At 56.3% G+C, this 10,593-nt stretch overlaps 1 protein-coding gene across 1 annotated transcript; it reads right to left on the bottom strand.

The window, feature by feature from the left end:
- Positions 1-2,618: 2,618 nt before the first annotated feature.
- On the bottom strand, positions 2,619-6,597 carry ANKRD63 (ankyrin repeat domain 63). The gene has a single exon (XM_039843801.1). The coding sequence runs from the start codon at positions 5,145-5,147 to the stop codon at positions 3,999-4,001; it is 1,149 nt and encodes a 382-aa protein (XP_039699735.1). The 5' UTR covers positions 5,148-6,597; the 3' UTR covers positions 2,619-3,998.
- Positions 6,598-10,593: the final 3,996 nt, after the last annotated feature.

The raw sequence follows: 10,593 nt of genomic DNA, 5'->3' as shown, positions 1-10,593 counted from the left end.
CCTTCCCTAGAAACTTTTGTGAATTGTTTGCACTTGTGCCTGTTTTAAATTAAACTGAGTGTTCAAAACCTCTGGACTTCCTATTGTTTCTAGGAGTGAAGGCAGGGTGTCTGGTGCAGCCCCTCCTCCTCCTCAGCGTGAGCTCTCAGTGGCCACTCTAGTCCACCAACTCCTTGGTGGTGTGTGGGCCGAAAATGAGAGCAGAGAAGGAGGGAAACAGGAAGTGAAAGGCGCTTAGGACTGAAAGAGCTGAGAAATAGACAGGGTTCCTTTCCAGGGGAGAAGAACCCAGCCAGGAAAGCCAGGGCCATGCGTTTCGCTTGCTGGCGCCAAATGGGCTCTGGGGGCAGCCACCTGGGCTGATGGCCACTTTCTGCAGCAGCTTCTGCCTTCTTCTGTTCACTTCTCACTCCCTAGAGAGTCAGAAACTGCTCTCCTCGAGCTGTCCATAGGAAGGGTCCTGGAACTGAGGGAGACAGTAGTTGTGCCAGAGCAGTGCAGTGGCTGGAAATCAAGAAACCTGGGTTCTAGTCCTGGGGGTGGGGAGGTGGATGAAATTATCTTTAAACTTTTAGCTGTGACACTGATCCCATTACTTCCTTCCTGAGAGCTCATTCTACCGCCTAACCCAGGGCTCACTGAAACCTTTTAATGAGAAGCAAGGAGTTATAGCAGACCTTCTCCTGCTCCCCAAAGCATTCACACCTAGACAGCTGCCCTTGTCCGAGGGCCCCAGTCCCACTAGCTCAGTCAGAAACAGCACCTGAGTCTTACCTTCTGGATGGGCAGAGATGAAAGCTGAAGGAAAGTGGAACCTTTGCAGGAAGCAAGTGCACCTTTCCACCTCTCCAAAGAGATCCCAGAGTCAGGAGTGCTTGATAAGGCAAAGAGAGGCCAGTTCTTGTAACTGAACAATACTGAATTTATTAACTATTCTTTTGCATTCTAATAGTCCTTCCACCACAAAGTGTCATTCCAAAAGCGTATGCATATGTCATTCAGCCTCACACAGACCAGTTTTGAGTTTGATCTTAGAATACCAAGCTCCAGGGGCATGGATGACTCTTCACCACGATGAAAGCAACAAGAGTTGGAAAAGCAAAATGTTTAGAAAAGTCTCTTCTAAAGTGGAGAGAGCTAGAGAGGATGCCAGCCCCGACACCCTGAGGCTGACAATGAGAGGAAGTTCAGGAGACTGAAATATGGTGAAACATATAAGTTCTGCACAGAGCTGGGCCTGGTAAGAAATCTGCAAGAACAGCAAATCAGTCGAACACACAATTCAGTTCAAACAGGAAAGATCTGCTGTGGTTTTTTAGAAACGTCGCTTTCAACCACCAAGCCCTTGACAACTCCATAGAGAGGAGCCCTCATGGTTGCTTATCCAGTAAAGAGGGAACAAGGTGACATTCAACCAGAAAGTCCCATGTCAGCGACACTTGAAAGATAACACCTTCAACACAATGAGCAACCCAGACCTGAAAAAGCCAAAATCCTGATATTCTTACACCATTAAAAACTTCGTGAAAATTAAACACAGTTGGAAAGGGAATAAGTGAGCAAGCAAGGATCAGAAAAAAGGAGTTTGCACTTGGGATATCCAATTATCCCCCATCCCACCCCAGATCCTCTCCCTCTGGCTTTTCAGGCGCTTCTGTATTCTTTACCCATCACCCAGAAAGTGGAACTAAGGGGAGGCAGATGTTTGAGGAGAAAGGAGTGGGGGAAGGGCAAAACACCCCAGAAACGAAAGCAAAGCTCATCAGAAGAAAACGGTGCATAATTAGTAGGTCCCAAGGTTCAGAAATCTTAAGGAAAGGGTTGGGAGCTCCAGTTTTTCAGAAGACAGCAGGATCTCTCAGGACACAGAGTCTTGGAAGATCTTGAGGTCCTTAGTGAAAGGTCTGGGTTCCCGCTACTCCAAATGTGAATTTTTTGTTCATTGTCCCTCACTTCACTGCTGTGAAATGACTTCAAGTATCAGGATTTAATACACTACAAGAGTTAGAGGATTCCATGGGTAAATGCACACGGAGAAATAAGTACACAGCAGAGATCTCAAAAAACGAAAGTCCGAACTCCGAGCCAGGGCTCAGCGAGGAAATCGCAGTGCTGCCACCAGGGGGCACCAGAGATCACGTCCAGTGTGAGGGCCCTAACGGCCTCGCGGGCCTGGAAGGGTGGAAGGATTTGGGGAGGTGTCTGACACCTACCTACACCAGGCGCACTCCTGATCACCCACCCCTCACCACCAGGCCCAATTTCTCAGCACAGGTCATTCTCTCTCTGGGCAGTTCTCTTATTGTTACTAGTGAGAAACCTTCCGTTCTGCCAAGAGGGATAGATTGACGTCTTGGAAAGACCCCAATGCAAGTGGGTAAGGGATGCACGTTCAGCCTTCGGGGTTTACAGAAAGAGCCCCCACGCACGGCCACCCCACGAACTGGGCACATATACACGTGCCAGCGCTTCCGCAGGGTCCTAGGGCACGCGATTTGCCAGACCCGCTAGTTCCCCCTCCCTAGGCCCGCACAAAGAAGGGGGCGGGGAGGGTGGGAACGAAAGACCCGGCCGGGAAAGGGCCTTTAACCACTTCTCTGCGGTTGCCTCTGACTCACTAATCTGCCCAGTAATGAAGCAGGGCCGGGCCTGCATCCCACGCGTTGGGGCAGAGGCGGGGGTCCTTGGTCTCGACCTCTAGCATCCATCATCCGCCCTGCCCTCCATTAACGACCCAGCAAGATGCAGGAGCCATTTAACAGCCCCCTCCCAGCTCTCCCCGGAGTTTGATGTAATTTAAACCCGGACCTGGTGCTCGTGTGGGCTTCCGACTCCCGCGCGCCGCCGTTTAACGTGGCAAACACTTCAGTCAATTATCCCCCTCGCGGAGCTTCTATTTAAAGAGACATTGTCAGGTTCTTAAGCCTCAGATCAGACCTGCTGCTTTCTGCTTCATATACAAAGACTCAAAACACGAGTTCTTTGAGGATTGGAAGAAATACAATTAAGCAAAGCCTTCGCAACGGTTCCACCCTGCAGGAGCACCCACGTGCGGGATGGAGGAGCTGGGAGGCAGTTGGGGTGGGGGAAGTGCTAAGTCCTTTCCATTTCATGCCTCTGAGAGTGAGAGGAAGAAAGGGTGGGCCAGGAGGGGTGAGACCTTAAAGGTGGAACTCAAATGCAACTGAGCCCTGGAGTGGGCTGAGTAGGGGCTGGGGTGGGACAATGACCACACATTGTCAATGAAGTTGAATCCTGATGGGCCTGGGGCAGAGGTCAAAGGAGCTGGAATTACCAGAATCTGGTCAATGGACAACTGACATTCAACACAGGGGTCTCTGCCACATCCAAAATATGCAATCATTGTCTTGAGGCAGGAGTTTATCCCCAGAAAAACTTAACCTCGATTCCTTCCTAATCAGCCCTTCTGTCCAGAAAGGATCTGAGGCCCATCTCCGTGCTCCCTTTCTCCAACACTTAAGGGAAAGGGAGACAGGTCATGTGTGGCATTATTGTCAGCATCACTGGGAGGGAAGTGGGGATAGGTTTTTGTTCTGCAGGTCACTCTTCTGCCTGCCTGGCTGCCTGGGTGTTGGGACCCCCCCCACCACCACCACAAAAGAGACCTGACAGGAGCCAGCCCCGACTGGGGACTGAGCCTTAGGCAGAGGAAAGGGAGACCATGTTCTTGGCTAGAAGGCTGTATGTAGTCCATGGAACCAGGTCTTCTAATCCTCCCCTTCCAGGATAAAAAAAGCAGGCTGTGGGGAAGGTGAGAGACTTAGGTAGGAAACACCAAAAATTCCAGCAAGCACAAAAAATAAATAATAGGGGTCTCTTTCAGAGACAGGACAACTCGCCTCAGCAGTGGGGACAGGTTCTGGGATCACAGCGGGGAGGGAAAGTGCCAGGAAAGTGAGGGACCCGGAAGAAAGAGAGAAATCCCAGCGGAGCAGAGACAGGAAGGTGCAGGGAACAGGGCTCATTCTGGACACTATTTACCGCTGAGCGTGCAGCACCACGGCCTCCGTGTCTGCTTGCCACGGCTGGGGCCCAGGCACCGAGTGAGGCAGAGCGTTGGCCTCTAACTCCAGGCTGCTCTCGGGCCCTGGCGCCTCTCCGACCAAGCTGGGGATGTCTGGGGCTGTGGAGCGTCGGCGCAAACCCAAGCGGCCAGAGCTCAGGCCGCCCTCGGGGTGGGGGCTAAGGCCGATGGAGGCTTGCACTAAGGTTGGGGGCGATCCTTCCAGCACTTCATGAGAACGCCACCGCCCGGTCCCCGAAGACTGGGGTGAGTGTGGTCGGGCCATCAGGGCTCCCGCCCGCAGTCGAGCCGCTTCCTCTTCGGTCACTGCACCCAGAGCCAGACTCATGCTCCGGCCCAGCTCCGGCCGCTCGCTGCCCTGTGCCCGGTGCCGGCCCAAGCTCTTGCCCCCTGAGCCAGCCTCGCCGCCATGACCATGGCCTCCGGCAGCTCGCGCAAAACGTGCTAGGAGAGGCCGCGGTAGGCGGCGGGGGCTGGGTCGTCGGCGCTCCGGGCTGGGCGCAGGAGCTGGACGACCAGGTGGGCTGTCGGAGTTGGAGCCCCGGGCCGCAGCGGCGGCTGCTGCGCGGCCCCAGGGCCCAGTGAGGGCCTGCACGCAGGTTCCGTGGCCGCGGGCGGCGGCCAGCTGCAGAGCCGTAAGGCCCGCGCGGTTGGTGCGGTCGAGGCGCAAGCCTAGGCGGCGGAAAGAACGCACCAGGAACTCGAGCACCGCCCCATGACCGCACGCCGCCGCCCACATCACTGGACTGTTGCCGGAGGAGTCGGCTGCCTCGGGGTCACCGCTGAACTGCACCAGCAGCTGCACCGCGTCCAGGTGGCCGCGCTCGCACGCCAGGCTGAGTGCCGTGCGGCCGCGCTCGTCTCGAAGGTTCACCGCTGCACCCTGCTCCAGCAGTAGTCGCACGAAGCGCGCGCGCAGTGCGGGGTCCGGCAGCCCCACCGCCACCATGAGCGGCGTGCGGCCCTGCTCCGCGCGGCAGTCGATGATACTGCGGTCCAGCGCATCAAGCACGAAGCGGGCCAGATGCACTTTGCCAGCCTGCATGGCCTCCAGGAATGTGCGCGTACCCGCTCGGGGGCACAGGTCCTTGGGCTTGAGCATGACCCCGGCTGCCGCGCCTAGGCGGCCCGGCAGCTCCGCACGGGGGCGCCCCTGTTCCCGTGCCCCACCGAGCTCTGGACCCCTCCGGTGCCCTGGCGTGGCTTTCTCCGCGTTGGGCGGCCGCAGCCGAGGGTCCTGAGCTTCCCACTCGTGTACCCCGGCGGCTCCCGCTGCCCTGCCGCTCCTGGGCCGCACGCCTGGCGTCTCGCTGCTCCTTTCCTGGGCTTTCCGCCTGCCTGGAGGTGTAGGTTGCTCTCTATTCCGCGCTCCGCGTCTGGCCCGCCACGAGACGACGGGAGCCGAAGCCTGGCCCCCTCCTGACTCTCCCGCTGCTTTCCCCGTGTCCAGCGCCCCTCAGTCCCTCGTAACCTGGAGCCTCGCCACTCACCCGCACCCGGGGCAGCCCCCGCTCCCCTGCTGAGACGGTGGCACCCGCCTTGCGAGCCTGCCTCCAGCCCTGGCGGGGCGCGCCGCTCCTCAAGCTGCTGGCGCCGCTCCTCCGCCTCCTCCCCTCTCGCGGGGGCCGGGCCACGCCGGGGCGCTTGCTCCTTACTTGAGGGGCTCAGCGGCGCGGGAGCCGCCGCCCGCCTGGATACCCGGCTTTATAGCCTCAGGGGTCTCCATGGCAATGGCTGCCCTGGAAGCGGGTTAAGCCGTCAAGGTAGAAACGGACCGGGCGGGGAAGACCGCCCCTGACCCCCTACTCCTTCGTGGGCCTCGATGTTGGGGAGCGGCTCCTCCTCTGCGCTCCCCTGGGGTTGCTGCGGCAGTTGCGGGGCGGGGGCAGGGGCTCCTCGCTGCGGACCACATGCACCCGACCTGGCCAATCTCAAAGTCACAGTCTTCTCTCCTCGCCCTCCGCCCCCATCGTAGTCGGGGTCCTAGGCTCTTTAGGAACTGACAGGACCTCCGGTCCGTCGGGGAAGACCGAGGGCTATCCCCAGCCGTCCGGATGCAAGGAAATGGGATCTCATGAGGGTGGAAACTGGACCGTAAACTAGCTAAGGGTAGCGGTGAAAGGCAGGCTGGGAGTAATTGGGGGGAGGGGGTACCTGCGCTGCGCGCGGGGTGGGGGCTCGCAGTCTGACTGGGAACTGCCACTCGAAGTGTAGCAAAGCAGGCACTCACACACAGTTGTTCCTCCGCACAGGCTCACTCGGAGCGGGGGTGGGGAAGAGTGCGCTCTCCAATCTCAGACGTCTCCAACCCCGACAACACGCTCGCCTGCCAGCTCCCAGTGGCTGACAAGCAGGAGGAGCAGACACGCGGCGGCCGGCGGCGGCTGGAATGGGCGCCTTAGGATCCCGGAGTGCTGCCGCCGTGTTAGCAACTCCCCGGCGCCGTCTCCCCGCTGCTTCAGAACCGACAGCCACCGGGAAAGAGCAAAGAGCGAGGGACACACTCTAGGCTCCCCCCAGTCTCCATCTTACTCTTGAGCACAAAACCACCCCTAGACCACACGTCTCTGACCTTGACCACTAGCTGACCCCTTAGGAGAGGAAGGAGAAGAAGGGAGCTAGAGTCGATAGGGTGTGGGGAAACCACCGCATCCAGTCTTCCTCTGGCCGGACTGTTCGGGCCTGGGGCGAGGGGAGGGGTCTCAGGCTTCGGGTGAGGAGGATTAGGGCGCCTCAGAACAGAAGGGAGGTGGGAGGGTGTGTAGGGTTTGAATGATATTTGTAAAGTAAGAACCGAGTCAGGTATCAACTACAGTATTTACTGAGACTTTTCGTGAGCTAGGTATTATATTCCCAGCTGTGGGAAATACAGAAGCAGAAGTACAATTCTGGATGGAAAAGACCTCCCCTCTCAAGTGGGAATTCAAGACCAGGACATAAAAAGTGGGGATTATCACCTGAGAACCTAATACATCTGTTAAATACAAACCAAGACAGTCCTTAGAGAAAAAGGTGGAGTTGTGGGGAGTGGAGGGCTCTGGGTGTTCCAAGGATAGGGCTTCTGAGGTGGTCTTCTACAATGTGTGGGATGCGATCTGGCTGCTGAGAAACAAGGAGGACACTTCGGACAGCTTAAGGAAGCAAGAGAATGGATGCAGGAAAAACACCTTTAAGGGACAGCGTTGAGGGCTGCTTTAAGGGGTCCTTTCCTATGAAAGACAGGAAATTAAGGGAAGAATGAAAGTGACAAGAAGCATTGCAGCAGGAGCTGCCTGGAGAAAGGCATGGGGCAAAGAGAGGGTTTTCCTCTAGGAAGAAGACCATGGCTGAGAAGCAAAGTGGGCGCATTGCCCTGAACCCTGAACTTTTGCCTCTCTCCAGCTCCCAGGCTCCAGGGATGGCCACCTGCATGGGGCCCAACCATGGAGCAAGATGATGCCCCTCTGTTCTGAGGGATCATGTGATGTATACCCATGCACATTGTGAAGCCTCTCTTTTTCTCTTTGCATTTTTCAACCCTAACCCTCTGCTCAGGGCTCTGCCAATTTCACATGGTGTCACAGAAAGGGTACAGTATTTGACATCAGAGTTAAGTCCCAGCTTGAAAGCATTTACTAGCAGTGTGACTCCAGGCCTGCATATTCCCACCTGCAAAATGAAGCAGTAATACTACCCTGCCTGCTTCACTCAGGATCCCACTAGAGTGTCAGGGAAAGAGCTGCACAGTTATTCAGCCTGCAGAAAACCCAATCTGGCCCCTAGACGTGGGGGCTCCTCTTGCATGTTGCCCAGGAGTGGATATAGACTCTCTACCTCATCTACAGCCCAGTAAGGATGCAGGAATGCTCTCCCTTTTTACTCAGCTGAAGAAAGACTTTTCTTCCCTTCATGACTCAATTCCCTTTTCTCCAGCATGAGAAAAATTGCTTTGTTTCCTTCTTTCTCTGTTTACAAGGTCAAGGGAGAGGGTACCCCTGAAACCTGTGTGACAGGCCATCCCACAGCCAGACAATGACACCCCCCTAGGTGGAGGAGAGAAGCAGCAGGAACTCTCATTGGACACTTCCTCGGTCCTAAAGAGCCATGCTTCCTCCCCGCTGAGCCTCCTTGAGATAACTCTGCCTCACTTATGTCCCTGTTCCCTGTGGAGGATGGAGACAGTTCCAGAGAAGAAGAGATGCTGGGGCAGGTCCCTTTCAGGGCCTTGCTCTGGTCTGTCAGAGAGCCCTGTGCTGGATGCTCTTTGAAAGGAGTAGCTGGCTCCATTTGCCCCAGCTGGCCTCGCCAATCCAGCCAGGCCTGTGGTGGGATTGTGGGGAGGGGGTGCTAGGTCTCAGGCCCTGAAGCCTTTGCTCTGAGTTCCCTATGGCCTCAGTATGTTCTGAACAGAAAAGAAATAGCAAAGCTGAAAAAAAGCTCAGACTTTGCTGCAGAGCACAGAGGCACCAACAGCCATAATTAGAAGCTGTCGCTTAGGGAGCTGGAGGCTGACAAGAGATAGAGCCTAGGCAGGCAGGGGGCAGAAAGGCACTCCACTCTCCTCCCCTCCCACCCGCTGAGCCTCTCCCACTGTGGGCCCCAGGCTGGCAAAAGGGCTTCCTCCCAGAGGCGCCTCAGGTCTGCAGTCTGTCACTCTGTCTGCTGCTGCCCCCCTACAGTCCCCCTTCTTTCCTCAAGTGTCACCAACCCCCTCACCCTGTCACGTTGCACCAGCTCAGCTGGGTTGGGCCTGGCGGCACGTGGCTGGGAGATCCAGAGAGCTAGGGGAGGGGGGTTGCCAAGGGGAGGTGCAGGGGGTGGGTGAGTCAGCAGGGGACTCTGACATCTGAATCAGCAGTGAGATTGGGAAGGGGGTAGGGGACCCTTCTCTTATGCAAAAGGTAAAACTGAGGCATGACTAGTGGACAGGAAACTTGCCCCAGCCCCATAGATATGCCAAGCAGGAATGGAACCCAGGTGCCCTTCACCTGCCCAGTGCCCTGAGGGTGGGTAGCTTTTCCTCTGCACATCCCCTGAAACCAGGGATCAATTCATCTCCAGGGCCCAGAGACTATGGCATTTTCCCAGGGGCCACCTTACTGTTTTCTCAGAGGACAGAAAGCAGAGAGGCAGGTACCGGGGCCAGGCCTCATGGAAAGCCCCCAGCTTGCCTGTGCAGAGGCCTCTCTAGGAGGCAGGATTGCATCTACTTCCACATTCCTGGGCTTCCCAGCTCTGTACTAGAGGCCCAGAGACAATATCTGGCCTGGCTGAGAGGTGAGAGGAAGGAAGGCAGCCTCTCCTTCCCCTAAGCAGTTATTAGCAAAAGCTGGAAGCTGCCCAGTGGGCTTTATTTGGCACTGGCTCTGGCTTATGCCCCTGTGCCTGGGTCAGTAAGTTCCTTTAGGCCTAGGTCCTCATCCCTGCATGGTTCTACCCCTGGACTGGGGAACAAACGGGGCAGCTGAGTGCCCAGCTGGAGGGTTGAAGACAGGGCACTGCCCAAGGCTGTATCCAGTCAGAACACAGGCTGATCAATGACAGGCCTTACCCTGTGAATGAACAGGCCCCTACCCTCACCTTGCAGCCAGGGACTGCTAGGATCACAGAGATCAGGACCCCAGAGGGATGGCTGGGAGAGGGATTCCTATTTATTTTATGAAGGCACAGGTGTCTACAATTAATGGCATTTACTATAACTCTCTGATAAGCAAACAACCTCTTCCCAGAATCAGCCCCCCACTCTGTCTCTCCCAAGCCAGTGCCTGTTCCTGTTTGAGATCTGACACAACACCATAGGTGTAGTGAATGGCTGCCCACCAGCCCCTCCACAGCAAGTGTTGGAGTCAACCACAACTGCTACAGAGGACTGAGAATCTGACCACCCTAAGTCTGCCTAAAGGGGCACAGGTGGCCTGAAGGTTTGCAACTCCCCAAAAGTAGGGGGGGCACCTTTACACTAGGTTTTTTGGCTCCAGCTCTGAGGGTGGAGACAGGGAAGGGCCACATCTGGGTGGGAGTAGAGAAGAGGGGTGACATCATTTTCCAATTGTGGCACCAGGGACAGCAGAAAGGGAAGTGAATCCTCTTCGAGCCTAGAGGCAGGGCCATTCTGCTGGGCTCTGGAGGGCACCTTGCCCCGGGGTTCAGCTCCCAATGGTTTTTCTGCAGCCCACTTCATTTAGGAGAAATCTACTCCCTTGTCCCCCATTTCTTAACTGTGGAACAGAGGCCAGGCTTAGGGAGGAAATATTGGGACAGGGTTCTTTAGTAGGAGTAAGAAGGAGAAAAATAAATAAACCTCATAAAGTCAAGAGAAAAAATGATGCTGACCTTGTCAGGCAGCCTGGGTGGGGGTGCTTCCTAGCATGGGTGGGAGAGTACCCAAAAGGCTGTCCTTCTCCCCTCACTACAGGTCACAGACCCAGTTGTCTCAGCAGCCTGAGGGCCAGACAGCTGAGGCAGCTTTTCCATGTCAGCGTCCCATCCCCCACAGGCAAGAAGCCAGAAAAGGGATGTAGGCCTGGGATCTTAGGGCCGGCCGTCCCCAGGGAGCTTGGAGGTAGTGC

This window comes from Pteropus medius, unplaced genomic scaffold (genome assembly GCF_902729225.1).
Source record: "Pteropus medius unplaced genomic scaffold, Ma_sr-lr_union100, whole genome shotgun sequence".
In the NCBI taxonomy this organism is placed as follows: Eukaryota; Metazoa; Chordata; class Mammalia; order Chiroptera; family Pteropodidae; genus Pteropus; species Pteropus medius.
The sequence above is the reverse complement of the archived record's forward strand: the minus strand, read 5'-3'. Positions and strand labels throughout refer to the sequence as shown.